Source organism: Sinohyriopsis cumingii, chromosome 9 (assembly GCF_028554795.1).
Source record: "Sinohyriopsis cumingii isolate HCF-2022 chromosome 9, ASM2855479v2, whole genome shotgun sequence".
In the NCBI taxonomy this organism is placed as follows: Eukaryota; Metazoa; Mollusca; class Bivalvia; order Unionida; family Unionidae; genus Sinohyriopsis; species Sinohyriopsis cumingii.
In genome coordinates, this window is record NC_142969.1 from 27,187,292 (window position 1) to 27,212,441 (window position 25,150).

Here is a 25,150-nt window from a genome sequence, read left to right on the forward strand (position 1 = left end):
TGATTCAACGACTTGGTGTACAATCCCTTAAAAATACTGAATTAATGATAAATAGATAGATAGATAGGTAGATAGGTAGGTAGGTAGATAGATAGATAGGTAGGTAGTTAGGTAGGTAGGTAGGTAGACAGACATATAGACAGACAGACAAACAAACATACAAACATACAGACAGACAGACAGATATATAGATAGATAGATAGATAGATTATCACACGAATACACGAAAATTATGTAAATGTAAATCTATTAAAATAAGAAATTTATCATAAAGCGGTGGACGAAAGAATACTAGGCAGTACACTCTGTTCGTCAAAGGACGAGGTCAGTATATATATATATATATATATATATATATATATATATATATATATATATATATATATATATATATATATATATATATATATATTAATCTTACAAGTAAAATGCCCATTTTACACTGCGATAAAATTTGAATGACCAGACATTTTTGTTTCTGGCCTTTTTGTGCGAATTAAACAACAGGAAGTCTCAAAAACCCGTTTTGCATACACTTGAATTTCTTAAGTACGTATTCAATAAGTCACAACCTTAGGATGTGTATAAAGTTAAATGGCATGTATTGACCACATGCATTTTGCCGTTATGAATATTGTGTTGGTTAATATACACAATTGGAGTACAAAGATATTTTTATCTTCTGACAGATTATTAGTAATTAGTTGCTTGGAATACATCTGACAAGCAAAATTAATGTGGGTAAAGCCAGAAAATGTCTACATTACATATTAGGCATTTTGTTTGCATACGAAGACATCCAACCTTTGACCTTCGTGACAATCCTACAAATCTAGACACATAGCAATACTCTGTATTTTATCAACGATGGGTGGGTTTTGCATAGTATTAACTAACACATTAACTGCTCTGAAAGTACAGTGATAGCCACAGTCGTATCAGTTGTGATAATTTTTTAAGCTCCAGTGGGGATGATTTGTTTGGTTTTGTCCACCCCCAGATTAAGGAAAGTGATAGAGAGGTTCGGATTTATTAGTCTCCCGGGAGACATGGATGGCATATACTATGTTTGGTATCTTGCGGTCTTTTAGGAAAAGTGCAGTAGAAACTGGAAGTGTAGAGGTTCAAATTTTGACTGACATCAAACCCATTAAATTTTTAACTTTGACACTGCATAACAATATTTTGTACTAGTACAAGAGATTTGACAATTTTCATTTAGGGCCGGTCTATTTTCAGTCTTAAAATTAAAAAAAAAAAATGTCCTGGATTCTAGGCAATATAATGATTCAACCAAAAAACTAACCCAATCGTTGATCTGAAATTAGGACAGTTTTGATAATTGGATTCTCCTAGCTCTTAAGCCCGAAGAGAGTGCTAATTTGTCATTTGACTTAACGAATGAAAAAGTATTATGAAAATGTCAAGGTGAAATTTTAACTTTTGAAGCAGTGAGTCTGCTAGTGATATAAATGCAGTTTATGTGTAAGTGGAACTGTCTTGGAACTATTGCCAATACTATTTTAATTGATTCATAATTGTTAAGTTTGATTGGAACTATTGCCCAAAATATTTAATTTGATTTATAATGAATACGTCTGTAAGCGGTGTGTGTGTGTGTGTGTGTGTGTGAGTGTGTGTGTGTGCTAAAGTTACGCTATGCTTGGAATTGTTGTCTAAGGAAAGATGCAGCCTGCATTACCCTGTTTCCAGTCTTATGTTATTGAACAATAAACCTGATCACTAGGTTACAGTTCGCCAAGCTGCTAACGAATAGTGGTATACTTTTGGAATAATCTAGGACAAAGGTGTTTTAAACATCTTCAAATCTCGTTTTGCTATTACGATGTACCCAAATATGTCTGAAAAATTGGCCAGAGATTATGGTAGGTTGTGCAGCGAAAAAAAAAGCAATAATATATAATGGATCAATTGAACGTTGCAGTGTCTAAACCAGCATAAACTAAATTCTTTCTTTTTTTCTCTCTAAACTATTTCCATTAAAATAAAAACTATGTGATAAGCATGCTCTCAAAAGTGTAATGATTTCAGTATTAAATTTATCAAACCCAGTGAATAATTTCCAGCATATGCTCGACAAGGCTGCAGAAGCTGGAAATTCTTTAACTCGTTTCATAAATTCAGTATTAAATTATTGCCCATTTAAGATGCTCTATTTCTGACTACACGATATAAATGGTGTACATACAAAGATATTTTGTATTGCATCTGGATATAATAATAATAATAATAATAATAATAATTCGCTGTTGGAAACAAGACACCCTTTCCTATGGCAATGTTAAAGACGTTCGTACAGGTATGAAACTGCACTAGTGCTTATTATGTGCGGTAGGAAGCAAGAATCCATAATTCTGACAACTAGAAAAAAGTCGATTTCTCAAGTATGCAATCTGCAGTCACACTCAATATATCGCGTTTTTAAAACTGAGTACTTTCCTACAATGATTTCAGATTTACCGACGTATGAAATCATCATTCATGGAAAATAAGTTGCGGTTGAGACCTTGATGAAGTTAATTTCAAGCCATACGGTGTCTAAGGTTCAAAATAAGCTGATCCAGCAATAAAACTGCGACGGTGGACAATATTTTGTAACCAGACCCTACCGATAAGTCCATTGACACAAAAGTTAATAAAAATCGCAGTTTTCCAAAGCACAGCTGTCCAGTCAGAGGAGGATGAACATGACAACCCAATTAAACCATTTGATGACCAGCGGTCAAGAGGGTGGGACTGTAATTAAGTCTAAATTAGCAGAATGTTTTAGCCGCACGTGCGGACCTTATTTAGAAAATGCCCAATAATTTATTCATGATGGGGATTTTGTGATCTTAATTTTCTTTGATTTGACTTTCGGTAAATCATACTCAACTATTGATTTGACAAAAATAGCAAGATCTGTATGTACTATGAACACACTCAGCACAGGAGCATGTGTTATTAAAACTGACTCGATCTGCCGTATATACCTTATAGTGTTTGTTCTTCGACTTTAAGTTGGTTTGCTAAGCTGGCAAGACGTATATTTTCACTTGATTCGTACACATTCGTACGTTATACACGATGAGAGCAAAAAGATATTTATGATCATAAACATAATGGAAAACGCGCAAGTAAGGTACGTAATATATTCTGCAGAGTTCTTGAAAGTCCTAGTTCATATGTATCAGTAATGTACATTCAAAGACCTAGTTCATGTGTATCAGTAATGTACATTGAAAGTCCTAGTTCATGTGTATCAGTAATGTACATTCAAAGACCTAGTTCATGTGTATTAATAATGTACACTGAAAGTCCTAATGCACGTGTATCAGTAATGTACATTGAAAGTCCTAGTTCATGTGTATCAGTAATGTACATTGAAAGTCCTAGTTCATGTGTATCAGTAATGTACATTGAAAGTCCTAGTTCATGTGTATCAGTAATGTACATTGAAAGTCCTAGTTCATGTGATCAGTAATGTACATTGAAAGTCCTAGTTCATGTGTATCAGTAATGTACATTGAAAGTCCTAGTTCATGTGTATCAGTAATGTACACTGAAGGTCACACTTCATGTGTATTAGTAGGATACCTTGAAAGTCCTAGTTCATATGTATCAGCATAGTACCTTGAAAGTCTTAGTTCATATGTATCAATAATATACTATCAATAATATACCTTGAATGTCCTAGTTCATATGTACTAGTACCGTAGTTTGAAACTCCTAGTTCAAATGTATCAGTGGGGTTATTTTTGAGAATATGAAGGTACCATTATAGTCTCAATAACACGGTCGTTACCTGAAAACGACTAAAATTAGAAGCATTCATTTATGTTTGCAGGAGTGATAGTTACTAGTTGCCAATTATATAAAAGCATCATCTACTTTGAGATTGATGTTGTAAATACATTTTCATGAGGCCGACAAAGTGTTTAAAACAATAAGGGGAAACAAGAAACGGACATAGAAAAGAAAAACATCCCGTTGATGTTTTCTCCTGTACACTGCATTTGTATCATAGATTTACGTACAATGATTTCGTTCGGGGTAACTTAGAATTTGAGTGAATCTTGTAAAAGCTAAATTCGTAAATTCAGCTGTACCTACCATTTATTTATAAAACATTATTGCAAGTAGCAGCAGGTATATTCCACGTGAGAGACTTGTCACAATGTCATTGGGTGAGTTTTGTTGCAGGACAATTGTTTAAGTTAATTTCCATTCCCATTCATCACAGCTTGTCATTGCTGTTTTCAAATACGGCGTGGTTCCATCAGATGTTTCACCAACTTCATTCATACGGAAGGCATCCCATCTGGTCCATTGACATGAAGTTTGAAACTTCCCAGACGCACCTGGTGTAGCACGTGCAGAGGTGGGGGAGAGTGTTACACCTAATTAGCATCATACTACGTCATATTTTTGATCTGTGATAGACTTTATGATGGTCACGTGTGTTTAAAAATAGGGCAAGGCTGGAGAAAAGTAAGCCGAGCATCGCATTCCTGTTTACTGGATAAATCTAGTGATGGTTTTTATGCGCATGTCTGCATCTCTCCTTTGTCTTGCATGTTTAGCGAAAATTAACCCTCCCACCCATCAAACTACAACGACCCCGATCTTCTTGTTTGCATCAAGCTGTTGCTATTTACTGTCCGTCCATTTGTTTGTCTCACTTTCCAGACATATAATTAGTGTATTGCTTGTCAACAAGTAGCGAGACATAAGTGTCACTCTTTTATGTCAACGGCGTTGGAATCTGTTAGTTTGTCTTTGATGAAAACCACGAAGTGAACATAAAACAAGATATGGAAAGATGTCAGCCTATTTGAATTGTACTCATAGTTCAGAGACTATAGTTTTTCCCCATTATCGCACATGCGATAAAATAACAATAACTTTGCTGATAGTGAGCTACGTAGATTTAATGGATTCGATTTCGTTTGGTGCTAAATTGCTTGATAAAAAATTATGAGGACTGTTAAATCCGTCAATAAATGTAAAAAGCGTCGCCATGTTAAACTTTTCCGGTTAATGGTTATTCTATATGCAATTTCCGGTAATTTCAAAACTTTTCTGGCTTAATGAGAATAACTTAACGTATGAAATCCCTTTAATATTGTAGATTTGTAATGAGAAAACAAGGTGATATTTAACTTTGTATGTACCATATATATATATATATATATATATATATATATATATATATATATATATATATATATATATATATATATAGGAATGCAAAAGTACTGTCGGGTACATTAGGGGCTTTTACATATGGAGGGTACAAGAGAGGCTTATACACATGGAGGGTACAAGAGAGGCTTGTACATATGGAGGGTACAAGAGAGGCTTGTACATATGGAGGGTACTAGAGAGGCTTATACATATGGAGGGTACAAGAGAGGCTTGTACATATGGAGGGTACAAGAGAGGCTTGTACATATGGAGGGTACATGAGAGGCTTGTACACATGGAGGGGGATTGCCGGTATGATTATATGCATTTGTTTTCTGTTATTAGCCTTTAGGTTGTATTCTCTATCCTGCATTATTATATTTTCATTGTCTATTAGTTCCGGGCTGCATATTCTAATTTGTATTATTCTGATCTGTATTTTCGATGTGTGCATGATGCGCATTATAGATTGCATCTTTACATCTGCCAACATGTATTAATGAACTTGTTAGACGTGATCTTACAATATTGCAGTTTCGTGTCTTCAATTTCCGTGTGAGTTATGCTATACGTATTTAATATTAAACAATTTAACTTTCTTAATTGTGTCATTCAAACTCTTCATTTTCTCGTTGTAATCGACAGACTTCATTTTATAGCACAGTTAAGTATTGCACATTTAAAACCTTGTTTTAAATTTGAAGTAAATACAATTCTTCGTAAGCGAGTGTTAACATGTGCTTTTATAAAATGTACAATTGACCATGTTCATTGATTGGAACACTTCCATTGTTAAATCTACAGTTCAGATGTGCGTAGTTTTGTACTTAGTGAAGCTCTTCGGTTTAGGAGTAAGTAAATTGCATGTAGTCCGCAATCCAAAATGCCTAAACAGATGGTTGTTTTTTTAAAAACACCGGAAGTTGGGACGCGGATCATGAAAAATGCACATTCTAATCATGGATGACTAAATTACAGATCGACCTGCTGTGTCTAGACGGGAACGGAATATTTGTTGAACAAACGAAGAGTCGGTGTTTTTTTTTTTCTTTTTCTTCTTCTTTCAAAGTATGTTTTATTTGTTTTTATTATTTTTAAATGGGTGCTTCTTCTACCAGTGAAGAATTGAGAAGAAAACACTACGTGCATCGTCTCCTGCAAGTTACTCTGTCTGTTTGTCTCTGTCATGATTGGCCCTTGCTGAAATAATGGTCACCATGACAACAATACTGATAAAGTGCATTTGAAGCATTGTTTGGTCTGGAAGATACGATTTGATTTCTATAAGCTTGTGCTAGCCGTGCAAAACAGAGATTTAACTTCATGTACAAATAATATTCTAAATCAGTGGTTCCCAAAGTGGGTGGTACCGCCCCAAAGTGAGTGGCACCGCCCCCGGGTGGTGGTGGGATCACCGGCGGAGGGGGAGGGGGCGCTAATGCTGAATAATGCTTTTTACGGGATAAAGTAGGGGGCGCTGAGGATAACCAAGGGGGCGGTGGCCCGAAAATGTTAGGGAACCACTGATCTAAATCATCTCTTTCAAACCAAACTATTCTTCCGTTGCCCATGTGATTGATTACGTGAATAACTTCATAACAGAAAATCAAGTGATAGATTGTTTATTTTTTTTCAGATTTTTAAAAAAATATATATAACATAAAAATCTAGTTCATATAGTTTTCATTCTTTGTTCACAGCTATAAACATTTGAAGGAAATAAATCTTTCTTCTTAATAATACGATAATCATACAGAATTTATTAATTTTATCACAACACCAGTGTGTTCTATTAACAAACAAGAACAACAACAAATCAGCAACAAACAAACAAACAAACAAACAATACTTTTAACTAATTGCTTGAATATGGGGGTTGGGTGGGGAGGAGGCAAGAGGCGTTTGGGATGTTGCAGACAGGTATAACTACTTGTCACAAAATAGCAGTTTACCAAAAAGCCATTTCTGTATTATAATTACTGTTTACATGAAATGCATCAAACAATAAAAATAAATAAAAATATATTAAATAAACTAAAACATACTGTTAGTACTTAGGAGTCTGGGTGTCAGCCCTGCCTGTCTGTGCAAATTCAAATAAGCTCTCAGAATTCAACAAGGAGACTTAAAAATAGAATAATGTAATGTTGACGTAATATGGAAAGCATGCACATGGAATTGGAAGATATGAAATGGCAGTGTGCCAAAATCAGGTATATAAAATTTAAAAATGACTAGTGGCAGATTTAAAGATGCAATTTCGAACGTACATTTCACGATCATAGAAAATGAAAAATAGAATAATGCAGAAAAGAAAAATACAACAGATACTAATAAGCCCCACCCCCTTATGAACACGGTTCTTGTTGCATATTGCTCTCTTTGTAACTTCGTGGTCTTAACCTGATTTACGAAGGGTTGGTAAGTTACTCTCAACCAGAGTTGGTGGTATTCTCTGTACACACACATACACACATACACACACACACACACACACACACACACATATATATATATATATATATATATATATATATATATATATATATATATATATATATATATATATATGGGGTAGAGGTGTACTGATGTACCGCGGTACATATTTCGGATGGTACTTACTACGGAACTTTTCACTGTAAAAGTACTTCCGTAGTTTAAGTCTGTAAGTGATGTATTGTGTTTCCCAGAGTAATCTTGTTACAAATTTAATTATTTAAACATGTTTTCATAACAAAATATATTTAAAAAAAAAGATATATATTTTTTTACAAAACAGTTGTATTTGTCACAAAATAATTTTTGAAAGTTACAAATAAAATTATATTTATGATCCTTTAATCACGTGTTTGAAAAGTGTTTCTTGGTGGTCAAATGGGACGTTGTGACACATATTCAGGCTAATCCAACTTTGGACAAGTTTCCGAGGGAAAAAATATCGTTTATTTTAGTTCTTTATTGGCGTATGCTAATGTGTTAAGTACACATATTCCTTTGTAAGACTGCAAATCATCCTAAGAGTTTCAGAAGAGCATTTTTTTTTCTGTTTGAATCTTACGTAATTTCTTAAGTTAACTAAATATTTTCTTGCTTGTTGTGTAAGTGTTATATGTTTACAGACCCTCTCTGATAAATAGCTTCCCAGATGTTGTCATCCCCCTCAAAGTTTCCTTGCCTATTATATGAATAACATGGCTAGAAAATTGTAGGCTTCAGTGTCAACACTTCCCATTTTTATCAGCAAGCTCCCTAATTTCAGCATAATGTCTTTTACAGAGTGCAAGATCTTGTGGAAGGTGGATCATTAGTTACAATTTTTAGATTAAAAATTACATAGCAATTAACGCACAGATAGCAAATTCATCTGCTGTAAGGTACTGGCCGTTTAAAAAGCAAAACAAAACAAGTGGGGGGGGGGGCGATTTTCTTTTAAGCTAACAATGTACTTTTATTTCTGTTAGCTCAAGATAGCTCATTGTTTTTCAGATAATATAATATATATAACATGACGTTATTTTGCTATAAATCAAAGCAAGATAATTTTAAATATAATGACAGATTTAAAAAGAAAAATCGCACGCCCCTTCTCCAGTATATTAAATTGTTGGTCCCTGTACTATGTGATACGGATCGCGGTATGTTGAAAAATGCCGCGGTACAAAATTTGTTACCACCGACTTTGGTCTGAGATAAACTTACCAGTTCTTCGTAAGGCAGGTTAAGATCACCAAGTTGCAATACATATATATATATATATATATATATATATATATATATATATATATATATATATATATATATATATATATATATATATATTCAGCAAATGAGGGCTTAGAGTCTCCATTCCCTCCACCATCTCCTTCCTTGTCCCTATTATGATTGGTTCTAAACTGGTACTATTTGTTTTTAAATTTGGCATACAATCAATGCATATCATTAAGCATCGCTGAATCTTAAGAAAATCATGTCTCTCTTTAAAGCCAGCGTGGGAAAGTAAATGTTTCTTATGTGCACCATGCCGAGATAGATTACTTTGTTCCATAGGAACCGGAAATAGGCAAACGTGTCCGTCATCGAAAGTAGCTCGTCGGCTTGTCACTGAGTTGTAAAATCAATAGCACCTTTTTTTGTGCTGATTCTTTTGTAATTAGAGGAGGTTTATGGACGGAATATAATGACTTCATAATGAACGTCATCAGCTTTGATAAGACGCCGCTTGTTTACAGTCATACTCAATACTCCATAGATCATCCGTAATCAGAACATCCACTCCCCTCTCACCCACCCCCAAAAATCTAACAAAATTAACAACTAAATGCATGACGTGCCGAGTGATCGTTAATTTCGCAAACTACTAATGTCGTTATTTTTATTGTTTTCAATGTAATATGTACGGTTCAACTGCATCATCTATACTTGAATTGGTGTGTGTGTGTGTGTGTGTGTGTGTGTGTGTGTGTTAAGTCCTGTAAACTGTAGGACGATCAATCAGCCCTTCACCCGCGATGATGTTGATTTTCGGGTGATGGGCTGATATCACCGATTAATTAAAAGCTGCACTTATCTGCATCCGAATTTTGCTGCACACATCTGTATACATTTAATACACTTACCGGTATTTCTCGTGGCTGTGCAGCTACTGTCGGCTGTAGAGTTCTTTTGGCGACATGTACATTATAATTACGGAGCATAAAATATGTTTGGTGATTTATAAGTCCACCTGCAATAGCACAACACTCTGTCATGTGGCCAGTTTGAATTTCGCGATTGATGTGGCTGTTACCAATTACCGGTATTACCGGTATGTGTCTAAAGTCTACTCAGGTTTGTTCCAGAAAGATTTGCATGCAGCAAAATTGCACATTTTAATGAACAGGTCACATCAGACCCACATAATGTCCATCTGTATCAACACATATTTGGGGTGTGTGTGTTGATTTATCGGACTATGTAAACTGGTACTTGCTATCTGTACTATAATATATGCATCATCTATACTTGAATCGATGTGTGTGTGTGTGTGTGTGTGTGTGTGTGTGTGTGTGTGTGTGTGTAGTCCTGTAGACTGATAATTGCCATCTATACTGAATCGATGTGTATCTAAAGTCCTGTAAACTGATAATTGCAATCTATAGTACAATCGATATGTGTGTGTGTGTGTGTGCGTGTGTATGAAGTCCTGTACACTGATACTTGCCATCTACACTGCAATCGATGTATGTGTGTGAAGTCCTGCAGACTGATACCTGCAATCTATACTACAATATATGTGTGTGTGTGTGTGTGTGTGCGCGAAGTCCTGCAGACTGATACTTGCTATCTATGTTACAATCGATGTGTGTGTGTGTGTGTGTGAAGTCATATAAACTGATACTTGCCATCTATACTGCAGTCGATGTGTGTTTAAAGTCCTGTAGACTGATACTTGCTAATTATCCTACAATCGATGTGTGTGTGTGTGTGAAGTCATGTAAACTGATACTTGCCATCTATACTACTGTATATATATATATATATATATATATATATATATATATATATATATATATATATATATGTGTGTGTGTGTGTGTGTGTGTGTGTGTGTGTGTGTGTGTGTGTGTGTGTGTGAAGTTCTGTAGACTGATACTTGCAATCTATATTACAATCGATGTGTGTGTGTGTGTGTGTGTGTGTGAAGTCCCGTAAACTGATACTTGCCAGCAATTAGGAATGTCCTACTCACGATCTAAATACCAAGATCGATTTTAATATGATACATTTTGTTACAAAACGTGTAGGTCTATTTGCACGATGATGTTTATATTCTGAAACAAAAATTCCGATAACATTTAAGCATAAATCCATTTTCGAGACCGACTTTGTCATCATCTAAAATCCTTAATGGAAAGATTATTAGGTGAGAGAAATGGAAAGAAAGCATGGCTGTGTGATTGATAGGTTTGCTAATTGTCCCACTCGGACCAGGAGTGCTTAGTAATCCTAAAAACCGTTGTCAGGAATTGGATTAAGTTACACGCCATTTTGTCAACGTCAGGTTGATGAATATGCATAAGGTCACCATATGAGTACGGTATAAAAATTGATTGTCATAGAAACAAGTGGCAGGCGCTGCAATTAAGTAATTCAGGCATCTTTGAGTTGTCTCAGAGAAAAACGACGGTGAAAAACCCACATACACTTCGGAACACATTTATCATGTATTTGTTCTCTTTTTCTTACTCTCTTACTTATTTTAGTTTCGTTATTACTTTATTTGTTTGTTTATTTGATGGTTCAGGAAAATGACGGAATATTTTATAGGGAAAAAATGACACCTTTCATGTAGAATGTCTGTATGTATGTGTGTGTGTGTGTGTGTGTGTGTGTGGGTGGGTGTGTATGCATGCATGTATGTATGCATGTATGTACGTACGTATTACATAACATTTAAATTTTGTCTCGGTAAGGCGGTACAAACAAATAAATTACCTTGTTTATAAAGTGTGCAAATCGATGTCTTATTATTGTTTATCTAAATCCTAAAGTTGTGGAAATTATCTTACGACGATTGACAGTATTGTGACTATAATTTAATTAATGATACCTGCGAACTGTTCAGTGAAAACGTGACACGCAAACCAAGCACTGAGAAAGATTATTTTTTAAAGAATCCACATTTGAGAAAGAAAAGTTAAAATGGTTTGCGGAACTGGGACTTATTAAAAATAATTTTATGTATCTTATGTTCAAGTCTTGCCCCCGTCTGTCTCTCTCCCCATATCCCCCCCGTCTGTCTCTCTCCCCATATCTCTCTCTCTCTCTCTCTCTCTCTCTCTCTCTGCCTGTCTCTGTCTTTCTCTGTCTCTATCTCTTTCTGTGTCTCTGTTTCTGTGTCTGTCTCTATCTCTGTTTCGCTCACGGTCTGTCTCTATCTGTTTATGTCTCTGTCTCTGTCTCTCTCTCCATAGTAGCTATCAGGGCAACGTTTTGCCAGTATCTAATGTTATCAGGCATAATGTTATCAGGCATAATGTTATCAGGCATGCTAGTTGTATGTGGCAGCCGTAATCTGCATATTATCAATGATTCGACTAGCATAAGAACGTGTTAACAAACACGTGTCATATTTAGAACCTCATACTTTTTCCCCATCAATCAAAAGCCTTCATTGCAAGGCAAGATTTGAATGGGAATGTTCCACCATTTTCAGGATAGACATTAAAAAAAACGAAAGGCGATTATTAGGTTACTGTAGAGTTTTTCTAGTTATGGTATATGATTGATTCCCTTGTTTGCTGTCACATCTAAAGGCGAGATAGGCTGAGAGCCAGTCTTGGGTTTCCCGCCGTTCTGTCCAATCACGTCTGATTAATTGATAAGGGTATGTTCAGTAAAAACTTATTTTATTTCTGTAAATTGTTAGAAGAGAACTGGGCTATAAGTCCTCCCATGTAAGTCCTGGGCTATAAGTCCTTATAACTGGGCTATAAGTCCTTATAACTGGGCTATAAGTCCTCCCATGTAAGAAAAAGTCAATACAAGGACTGCATAGTATGCATTTATATCTGCGAAAGAATATTACAGAAAGATAAGGAAAGAAATAATATGGCGAGAGAGAGAGAGAAAATTCGACCATGGCAGGTGGGAGTAAGAAACATTATTGTTACTGTCAATTCTAGACAACTAGATGGGCATTAAAGAATTTAAAGAAGGGTCGGGTGGGAGTAAAGAAAAACTATAATTTCTGATCATTTGGTTTTTATCATATGAAATAAATGCACATTTTTATTCACAGACTAACCCCACGACCCATATAACTGAGAATTTACTGTTAAAATCAGTGAAAGCAGATTAAGTTTTTCATTCAGCATTATATGTGACTCGATTATATATATATATATATATATATATATATATATATATATATATATATATATATATATATATATATATATATATATATATATATTACTTTATTTCAGATGTTTTAAATTTTTAAAAAATTGTATATTTGATTACGCTATATAGCTAACGTCGCGATGCGGTCATGTTTCCTGCTTGATCTATATACTGTCATGTAATCGTATCAGCATTTTTCAGTTGTTCTCACAGTTACAATCTTAAATTGGGTACAGTCTGCAGCTATTTGATATAAAGCTTTCCGTGTAAATATCAATTTATCAACAGTTTATTTGGCCAATGGATACCTAAATTTTAATATTACAGTTTTAAAGGTATTACTTTGATTGCACTACATGTCTCGTGCGTAGCAGTTTGTGCTGCCGCGTAAGATTAAAGGTCGTTTTGGGATAGCCTATCAAAGGTACGTGTAACGAAACAAATTGTCAATGCGACGATGAACAGTTGCTGCTAAATTTGAAAAAAGGGCATGGAGGAGAGAGAAATATTGACTTGGAAACATAGAGATTATGTAGCTAATGAAAAAGAACGCAGCATTGTGAGATAAAATCGTGAAATCTCTTAATATGTCCAGATGTATGCTTCTTTGATGAGAGAGAGAGAGAGAGAACCTTTCATGAAAGGTCTCAGATGAAACTGCTCTTTAACGTGATATTCCGAACTAACAATGCATGTAGTATTAGTTTTTGTTATTACTGCTTTTTTGGAGCATCTACTTTGAAAGACTAAATTATTTACCCCGCACTCTTGCTGACAAAGGCAAAGGAGTTGGGTATTTTACAATTATATGTGATAATTCCTATGCTAGAGCTGACTCCATTTTATGTCCAATGTCATAAATCTCATTCTACTTGCAACTTAAGTTTGTTTCTTCCATTGCAGTTTCGCCTTACGCGAAAGTAAAATGCGAGCCAAAAGGTGAACATTGTTGTTTGCCCTGCACACAAAACGCCCCAATAACACAGAAACCAACAATAGTAGCGGCTCCAACAGTTAATTCAGCACCAGGAAAATATGACTATAGTGACAAACACTTCAATTCAAGTAGTTCTTACCAAGGAACCCCATCACCATCAGATTCTGTGTGTTCTTCCGTCTCAGGAAAAGAGTCCCTTTCATCAGGGTCACCGAGAGACTTTATGGCAAACAGCCGGCTAAGCCAACCCCCTATTCCACCTTACCCAGCGCCTGATGTCAGGTACGTAAAAGAATAAATATGTGAGATTCAATCCACGAACTGATACGTTTTTAAGTAAATAATCATATCTGGTATTTTTATGACATGTTCAAATACACAGTACTGTTTTTTGTTATTTTTTTCAAAATAGCATTTCATTAAACAAATATCAGCCGGTAAACACCAGTTTCGAATGAAACATATCTAAAACATTCAATCTTTGGCTATTCAACCTCTTTTTGACATGTTTTCTAAAAATATTTGAGCATTTATAAACACTTATTGACAGGGCCGTATAGAGCGATCACGGGCCCTGGGGTAAGAAACACCAGTGGCTCTCCTAGTTCTTGATCAACAAAAAAAATCTTTTTAAAATTAAAAGTATTGTTCGGCCCGGGCCCATTTATATATACCCGGTTACCCCCCCCCCCATTTCGGCACTGCTTATTAAATAGTTCTCAGAAAGTAAGTGATCAAAATTTGAGATTTTTTAAATTGCCGTCAGTAAAAAATGCACTTTTTGTATGATGAATTATAAATTTCTCAATGCTATTATATTTGATTTATCGGCTCCATTTTCATTGTTCACGTTGAACGTATAAGTTACTGAAAATTAGTCAGGGGTGGGAGTGCTGGACTAAAGTGACATGGAAAATAGTTTGATCTTTTCTCGAAAATCTAAGATTCATTGAGAAATTTCCAGAAAAAAATTTCGGCACCTCCACCCCACCACCTATCTACTAAATATCTACTAAAAAACAAAAAGTAATCGAGTACTGGATCAGTCATATTTTCATAACTACTCAAAATGTACCCGATGTGTGTGTATGTGTGTGTGTGTATATATATATATATATATATATATATATATATATATATATATATATATATATATATATATATATATATATATATATATATTGTTTCCAGGACTTCTGCCCCTCTAACAAACAAAATGCTTTTTTTTATGATTCAGGTACACACGAACGCTAGAGGCTGATAGATCCTTGAATGCAGATACCCGAGCTACATATGGTCGCTTTATGTCCATGTCGTATCAACACTATTTTAAGCACACAGATTATCAAGAGCGGCGCTGTGACGCTGATTTAGCCGCGATGAACCATGGTTATAACGGAAGTCTCCACACTAGTGCCATGCCCCTTTCTGTCAAACAGGAACCAAGGGAATATTCATATGACGGTCGTAAGTATCTGCATTCATAAAATCTCCATGGTTGTGTCCATTTAAGGTTAAGTACCAGATGTTTGAGCATCTGCATGTGTCATTTTAACTATTTAACGTTTCCAGCTAAAGTTAAGCATCAAAGGTTTTTACCCCCACCACCTAAAAGGGAAGAAATAAAAATAAAAAACACAGACAAACAAACAATACGTGAAATATAACTGTGCGTTGAAATACAATGAACAATTGAAGTGTACCGGGCATTGAGTTACAAAATACACATGCACAACGCATGCCACTTAAACTTTGAATATCACTCAGGCAAAATTCTTGCCAACCGTGGATGAATTTAGCAATTCCAAGAGTTCCCTTGCATCTCTGTTGAGCAGTAAATAAAAGAAGAAGAATCAATAAAGACAAATTAATTTTTTTTCCATATATATCCTTGTTATAGAAGCATTTCTTAAATTTTAACCTTTTTTTAAAATAAACGTAACCATTTCAGATAATCGCATGCATCCAAGTCCGGGTTACCCTCGGCCTGTGTACACAAGAAATACCAGTCCATCTGAAGGTAAGTGGTGTTTTTCTGTAATTCACCAACAAGATCGTATATATGTTTTTATGTATTTTAAGTGAAATCCGGTGGCTGCATCCATATACTGTTAAATAAATGGTATTGATTGAATTTAGATATTCTTATTTTAAGAAAGCCAAGAAACATATAGCTACAAATAAAATTTGCGAATAAGCGTTATTCAAACCAAATCGAAAACCAACTTTTGGTTTTTGTGCCGTTAGGAATAAAAAATCATTTGATTAACCTGTTGAGAATAAATACTTTTAGATTTACCATTATGAAATTCTTTGACAGACTTTAATATTATTCTGTAAATTTCTTTGAGAAGTTGCATTACGTGAACCTTTTGGGCCTTTTTTAGTCGGAAAGGCAAACATGTTTCTTTTCAGCTAAAATGATTTACATAATCACATCGGTTATATATTTCCTGTTATTGAAATCCATAAGTCAATATCACTAATACGTTTTTTGAAATTTGGTTGTGATTCATCGTTCGTAATAAAAAATGTATCCAGTAGCATAAAGGGATGTTATTACATTAGAGACGATCATCTTATCGTTTTTTTTAAGAAAGCATACTAATAACCATGACTAAAGTATAACACAGGGGTGGGCAAACTACGGCCCGCGGGCCGCATGCGACCCGCCAAGGGTTTTCATGTGGCCTAGGAACAAGTCATCATTCGCACTGACTCTGTTTATGTTATTCTGTTTATCAAATAAATGTGCTTCTTTTGAAGTTGAAGTTTAAGTTTTCAAATATTAACAACATATTAACAACTGAAAATTAATTAGATGTTATTTAGAAAAACCTTTTGTTTTTGCTATTTCAAATATTAATTATTTTACTTATTGAATTATGCGGCCCGCGACAAGGTGTAAATTTGTGTATGCGGCACTTGCACTGGAAAGTTTGCCCACCTCTGGACTATAACAGTAGCTCAAACGCTTTAGACAAGATCTATCATAACATTTACGGAGTAACAGTTATTACGTAGCACAAATATCCACATGCATTTATGTACGGCACATACCCGAAATGATGATGCAAGTCATTTGAAAACGAGGCCATATCAACCTGAGAGTAAAGAAAGAGTTAGAGGTTTCTTTACCTATGATTCAAAGTGTCACTGGGTATGCTCAATCTGTTACAGGGTGCATTAATTAACGTATGATTTCTGATTTTTCCGTGGAAAGAGTGTGATTGCCTGATTTGAAGACCATTGTTAGGAAAAGGTTGAAAGATTTACCAATAAAATAACATCTTTTCAGGAGTACCTTGTCCTTACGAAAATGCCTTTAGATTTTTCTGTCATGAGGATCCGCTTTACTTCGAGCGAATACGAGAAAAGCAGAGGGAGCATCTCGAAGGTGAGTTACGCATGCGTACTATGCCTGTCGCACGTTTCTGCTCTCGCGGTTTTTGAATACCTTACGATAGTTTGTTTATCTACCATATCATCAAAAAGCGTGTTTAAAATGCCAGGCGATAATGTTGCAGCTGATGTTTGATTTTTGTTGTTGCTCTTCCGCCATAGTTTTGTTGTTTTCGTAAAATATATTAACATTTTCTTTTGTCCATTAATTCTTTACTATATTTTTCTATGTCTCCGCTTGGTTGATGCGGTGGAATAAACGTTTTTGTTCTGCTAGAAATTCTGCGTGCACACGGTTTGAATCACATAGGAAAAGTCTGCTTTCTTCCTTGTTTTCTTAATGGGTTTCAATTTGCATCGTGTTCCTTTTTTTTTTTTCCTACAGTTGGTCCTTCCAGTCTTTTTGTTGTTTGACTTGTCTTTTATCTCATGACTGGTTTTCTGTCAATTGTCACTATTTCTATTCTTCCACTCATATTTTATATAATGCACAGCAACATGCGTATTCCACTCAGTGTTCATTTCAGACATTTTTCCAATTCGGACCCGTACATATACATACAAAATCCTTCAAGTTTTCAGCGGCATATATAAAAAATTTTAATTCGAACATTGTCAATTCTGTTTTTCAATCCACGTTAATGGCATCTCCACAGGAAATCTCGGTGTCAATTTTTGTCATTTGTTTGAAGCGTGGGGAAAATTTCAGCATTTTCTTATCCCACACCAAGGCATATGATGGGTGATTTTTCTTCTCGTTTCTAACCAAAGAGGACTGAATAAAAAGATGGGTTTTTAATATGTATAGATTAATTTAAAAATTGATTTAACAAAATCAGAAATGTTTTTATTGTTCTTTTGGGTTTAAAGCCATTTTTCAGTGGATGATAGGCTGTACATGGCAACCCGTATAATTGGTGGAGGATGAACTCGGGAAAACCTCTGTAAGAACCATCGATTTACGTGAAGCTACTGGCAACCTTTCTCACATATCCACACTGGCCAACCCCGAGACTCGAACCCACGAAGACAGAGGTGAGATGGCAGTGACCAGTAAAGGCAATCATTTTAAACTACTCGGCCATCCGCCCAGCTAAAAAGAATCATGCACCAGGCGATGCCTAACAACACATTTTGATTTATTATGTCAAAGCAATATGCATAAAAAGTAAGGTTTTATATTATATATAGAGTTTAACAACACGTCAGCACACTACTGACTATATGGTGGTGAATTAAAGGTAATAATACAGAATTGGGGAAAATCTGCACAATGAAAACCTCTCCAAATAAACCTAAATATTAGTTTCTTGTGTTTTTCTGGGGATGGGTGTGCTTAACGCCATTTTTCAACACACAGCATGGCGGCCAGTATAAATGGTGGAGGAAGAGCCTGGGAAAACCCCAGAAGCAACCACCGACCCACAGGAAGCTACTAGCAAACTTTCTCACATACCCACATTGGCTGAGTCCAGGACTCGAACCCACGCGGACAGAGGTGTGTTGGCAGTGATATTTAAAGTGGAGCGCTTTTGACCACTTGACCTCCCGGAGCCCCGAAAACACGAGTACAAGAAGATAAAAGATCAAAGGCAAATGTGCTACAGCTTTAAAAATAAAGGTATTAAAACAAAACTATGATAAAGGTAAGAAATATGAAGTCATTAAAATGAAGGGTGATTTTATATATATATATATATATATATATATATATATATATATATATATATATATATATATATATATATATATATATATATATATATATATAGAGCATTCTTTCAAAAGGTCCAAGATTTTTCTGGTGATATATTGTCATTAAAGTTCTTAATTGAGTTCATATAATAAAAAAACAATTGTCTTTTTCACCTGGCGAAAGTCAATACACTCGATAAGAATATGCTATAATGTCAGTGCAGAATCGATTCACGTATGTGAGACCGCTCCGGTGGCCTAGTGGTTATTAAAACGTCCACCTCGGATGTGGGAGGTCGCGGGTTCGAACCCCAGCCGAGTCATGCCAAAGACTTACATAAATGGTACTAACAGTTGCCTCGCTAGGCGCTCAGCGTTAAGAGGTTAGTGCAAGGACTGGTCGGCTTGGTGTCAGGATAATGTGACTAGGTGGGACATCATGCTACATGTCTGCGGCATGATGCCCCAGTGCTAGACATGACTATAAACTGCCACACTGCAGGTATCGTTGTTGTTGTTGTTGTTGTTTTAGGGTTTAACGCCATTTTTCAGCACAGGATAGGCTATACATGGCGGCCAGTATAACTGGTGGAGGAAGAACCCTGGAAGACCCAGGGAAGAACCACCGACCCACGAGTGCAGGTATCGTAGCGATATGGCGGAAAAATTGTTAAAGCTACGTTAAAAATCCGAATATCTCTCTCTCTCTCACACACACACACACAAACACACACACACACAAACACACACACATCTTGTAATATTTCACGTAACAGTATTGAAGATACATCTAACACTACCCGATTATCAAAATGAACATTTCACAGAGGGGAAAAATTAGTATTAATATAATCCTTCTCGCCATTTTCTTATGAGAAACTTATATTGTTTTTTTCCATCTCCATCGACATGCTGTGTTTAATTAATCTTATGTCTCAAACTGACTGAACACAAATTAGAAATCGTACAAAAGGTCCAAAGGCACTAAATGTTTCGCAGTATAACTTACATTTAATACGTATTGAGATTCATGTAAAAAACATACGAATCAAGATATATGTTAAAGACAGATTCGTATCAAGATACACAACAATGACAGATTCGTATAAATTTACAAATTAACGACAGATTTGTATCAAGATACACAATAACGACAGATAAGTATAGCGATACACATTAATTGCAGATACGTATCGAGATTAGTGTTAAAGACGTATACGTAGCATGATACATGTTAATGAATGATACGTATAGGGATACACATTCATGACAGTATCGATACACATGTTAATGATAGATACGAATCGAGATACGTGTTAATGACAGATACGTATCAATATTAATGTTAAAGACAGATACATATCCAAATAATGTAAGTGTCAGATACATATCGAAATGCATGTTAAAGACAGTTACGTATTCAAATACATATTGAAGTCAGACACTTATCAAAATACATGTTAAAGACAGATACATATCCCAATACATGTTAAAGACAGGTATCAACATGCATGTTAAAGTCAGACACGTATCCAAATACATGTTAAAGTCAGACACGTATCCAACTGAATGTTAAAGTCAGACACGTATCCATCTACATGTTAAAGTCAAACACGTATCCAAATGCATGTTAAAGTCAGACACGTATCCAAATACATGTTAAAGTCAGACACGTATCCAAAAACATGTGAAAGTCAGACACGTATCCAAATACATGTTAAAGTCAGACACGTATCCAACTGCATGTTAAAGTCAGACACGTATCCATCTACATGTTAAAGTCAGACACGTATCCAACTGCATGTTAAAGTCAGACACGTATCCATCTACATGTTAAAGTCAAACACGTATCCAAATGCATGTTAAAGTCAGACACGTATCCAAATACATGTTAAAGTCAGACACGTATCCAAAACATGTGAAAGTCAGACACGTATCCAACTGCATGTTAAAGTCAGACACGTATCCATCTACATGTTTAAGTCAGACACGTATCCAAATACATGTTAAAGACAGATAAGTAGCAAGATTCATTTCGTGCTGGTGAGAATCGTTACAAAATATTTGTTCCGAATTACGATTTTTCACTTTCATAAATGTACAAGCAGTGATGTGATTAGAAAACTGATAAGTTAACAGAACATAAAGATTGATTGTGAACGAAAATCTGTTAGGAATATCTTTCTTTTTTTTTTAAATCAGTCATGACCAAGAACAAAGTGACAAATAGCAAGTTTACAGGTCGTGTCTAGATTGTTTAATGCTTTACTTGTGAGAACTTCATCAGTTATAGTCTGTGATTATTAAAAAGCGGGATGAACGATATGCTCGCAAAAAGCAAATGTTTTACGTACCAGATGCAGGGCCCTGGACCATATATAAAAATTAAGGCCACGTATTCTGTCACTGTCGGATATGTTAAACAGTATATCTTTTTGGGTATAACCGTGAGAGTGTAGACAGCACATTTCAATCCCTCTTACATTGGTCTTCATTAACACATGGTTACATACAAATACTAACAAATTAGAGGGAAAGGTTACACGTACGTACGTCACCTACACTAATTACGGCCCTGTTTGATACTGATTGGGGACATTTGCGATTGATTAAGGACGTAAAGGTAGAACAGCTTCTAAGGTCGTCATACATTACACTTATTTGCAACGTGGACACACTCATTATATTAATAATTTTGCCTTTGTATGGCACAAGTCGGCCGCTAAAAAGCATCATAACACGAGGCAAAGCCTAACAACACGTCTGATTTATTGTGTCAAAGGCATCCGTATAAGAATGATTCGTAAACCCGATAGAACCCGCTGAGCCAGCTATTGGCGAAGAATTCAATTTCTGCGGGACTGAGATGTATTAATGCACGGTCGGCGGTCTGTTTGCATTGTTGGCGAAATCCAATTTGTAATTTAGTTGACTCTCGTCTCTTCATGGGCTTCATCAAAGATTATTTTGCGGCATAGTGCAATCATGTCCCTGTTGACTCTCTAATATACAGGGAGACCCTAGAGGGTTCGAGATTATCGCCTCTGGGATACCATATTCCCTTCCCGTATCAATGGCTTCACTGGATTTTCCGAGGGCCCGCATTTAAATATTGTTGTATGCGTACTACAAATGCACATGGTTGTTCCAGCTGGAAAAGAACCGAATTATTCCTGTTGGAAAAGAACGCATTTATTACTGTTGGAAAAGAACGGATTGCCTTTTTTTGCAATCTGCAATGTTATCATAAGACAATTTATTTTATATCGTTAAAAAAGCATTTAAATAAAACTAAACGAGATTTGCCGTTAGATTGCACAAATTATTTTTTTTTTTTTTTCAAGTATGAGTATTAGTAAGTGGAGACTAAACCGTACATACGAAATTAACGTAAACACTTCTAATGTCGCTTCATAACGAATGGAACTCACCAGCTTCTTTATTGCACAGCTACACCGCTCCTGAATCCCAGTGGTTAGAGCGTACGCCTCGGATGCGGGAGGTCGCGGGTTTGAACCCCAGTCGAGTCATACCAATGACTTATAAAAATAGTACTAGCAGCTGCCTCGCTCGGCGCTCAGCATTTAGAGGTTAGTATTAGAACCGGTCGGCCTGGTGTCAGGATAATGTGATTGGGTGGGACATGGTGCTAGACATCTGTGGCATGGTGCTAGACATCACTATAAACTGTCACACTGCAGACATCGTAGCAGTATAACTAAAAAATTGTTAAAGCTAAGCTAAAAATTCAAAACACACACACGCAACAGCAAAACTATCCAATATATATATATATATATATATATATATATATATATATATATATATATATATATATATATATATATATATATATATATATATATATATATATATAAGAGAATTAAAATTGTTCCGAAGTTTTAGAGGAACTTTACATACGTTACTAATTAGCATAAAATTGTACCATAAACATATAGACACAGCCGTTCTTCCTGTTACGTAAAAGACCATTTTTTTTAATATTTTTTTTTAAAACTCACGTTAAAGGCAATCATCGGTTGTCTATACATCGTCAGAGTTCATTACAAAGTCCTTTGTGAAACGTGGTATACAGCCGCCTTTGATTGAGCCCTCTGTTCGTCGGTAAGTGTGGGTAATAGCGTTGTTTATCAAGAAACATCACTTTGAATTAGGCATATCTACCGAACACGTTCTATAGAGGGATACATTGTCACATTAAAGAAACTATCTGGAGTCAACAATGGACAGTTTCAAAGAGAAAGTTTGTTCCATTTAAAGCCTTAATTGCCTGCAGTATTGGAGGACACGTAATCTATGAATAGCCACCTCAGCGAAGACAATATGTCTAGATAATAAATCGGTCGAGATCTTCCTCGGGTAGGTTCGAGTCACCAATGTGTACCAGACGACTAAAAACAATGGGTGTAAAAAGTAATTTTTATACACGTGTTAGCCTCATTTCCTGCAGGTGAAAACATTCCATTTACTCGGTGTCGATTCCTAGTCCGACTTTTCAAATTTTCAATGGCATTGATGTTGATTTGTTTTCAATATAAAACAGAAAAACTTCATGTTTTTTATGATATTTGTGATGGTAATTGATCAGGGCCTCAATATGAGTTGATTAAACAAATGAAAAGGATTAGCAAGGCTCTGATTTAAATTAAAACGCGAGATGAAGGTTCAAGGCAGACAGTAAATGTCCATGATACAACTTTGCCTAGATATAATATAAGATCAAAGCATTTACGTACCCCCAATCTAACGTTATTATTATTATTATTATTATTATTACTATTATTATTATTTTTATTATTATTATGGTATTACTATATTAAAATATTAGTATTGTCATTATTTTTATTATTATTATTAAGCCCTATTTTTGTCCGTGGTTAGGCATGAAAATGCGAAGTTTTAAAAATGAAAGTTCAAGTAGGATGAACAAATTGAACATACGTTTATTTGCGTCTCAAAATGAAACACTCGTTCCAGTATGTCTGATGAAATATAATGTATTTTACAACATTTGAAAAATAATTTTTTTTACAATCAAATTTCAAAATGTATTTTAAAAAAATATAGCCCCTATAGAATTTTTTAAAATTATTGTTCTATACACAAACAACATCATATTTGCAAAAATACTGAATTATAGCACACTTGTCAGCCCATGTGTGTGTTATATAATACGTATCACAAATGTGTTATATAATACGTGTCACAAATGTGTTATATAATACGTATCACAAATGTGTTATATAATACGTATCACAAATGTGTTATATAATACGTATCACAAATGTGTTATATAATACGTATCACAAATGTGTTATATAATACGTATCACAAATGTGTTATATAATACGTATCACAAATGTGTTATATAATACGTATCACAAATGTGATATATAATACGTGTCACAAATGTGTTATATAATACGTATCACAAATGTGATATATAATACGTGTCACAAATGTGATATATAATACGTGTCACAAATGTGTCATATAATACGTATCACAAATGTATACAGATGAAAAGGGAAAGTTACTTACTTAACACGTACTCATTATTGCATAAACAATGCAGACATAAAAGTATAAAAAAATCAGATTGTCAAAAACAAATGAAATGTAAATGTATCGTTTTTTACTTGCTATTATTGGCCCATCAGACCTGACAAAAGCTGTAGACGATATTACATATAACTATTATCTTAAAGTCCTTACGCTTTTGTCTACATTAATACAGCAAAAAAGCCCCCCTACCCACCCCCAAAAACCCGAACCATCGTGCAAATAAGTATCTTCCTGTACATATCACGATATTATCCGGTCTAAAATCGTTCTCCCCTATATGACAGTATTTTGAAAAATTAGAATTCCAATTTTCTTTTACCTGAGTTACGTGGATCATTACACCCCCTCTTAGGATCACCTTGAGGTCAGCTAAAATTTCCCTTAATACCCTGAGTAGGTAGCGTATTTGTTCTAACTCACTAACTAGCTACTTAATTTGCTACCTGATTAATAAGTAAG

The 25,150-nt window shown here is 35.1% G+C and overlaps 1 protein-coding gene across 1 annotated transcript in view; it reads left to right on the forward strand.

The window, feature by feature from the left end:
• Positions 1–21,357, forward strand: part of LOC149791444 (uncharacterized) — a 53,301-nt gene extending 31,944 nt beyond the window's left edge. The window contains exons 5-9 of the mRNA XM_089971359.1: positions 13,975–14,290; positions 15,246–15,475; positions 15,960–16,028; positions 17,307–17,405; positions 21,308–21,357. Of these exons, the coding sequence (XP_089827485.1) occupies positions 13,975–14,290; positions 15,246–15,475; positions 15,960–16,028; positions 17,307–17,405; positions 21,308–21,357 (764 nt within the window). The remainder of the gene's footprint in view (positions 1–13,974; positions 14,291–15,245; positions 15,476–15,959; positions 16,029–17,306; positions 17,406–21,307) is intronic.
• The last annotated feature ends 3,793 nt before the right edge of the window (positions 21,358–25,150 follow it).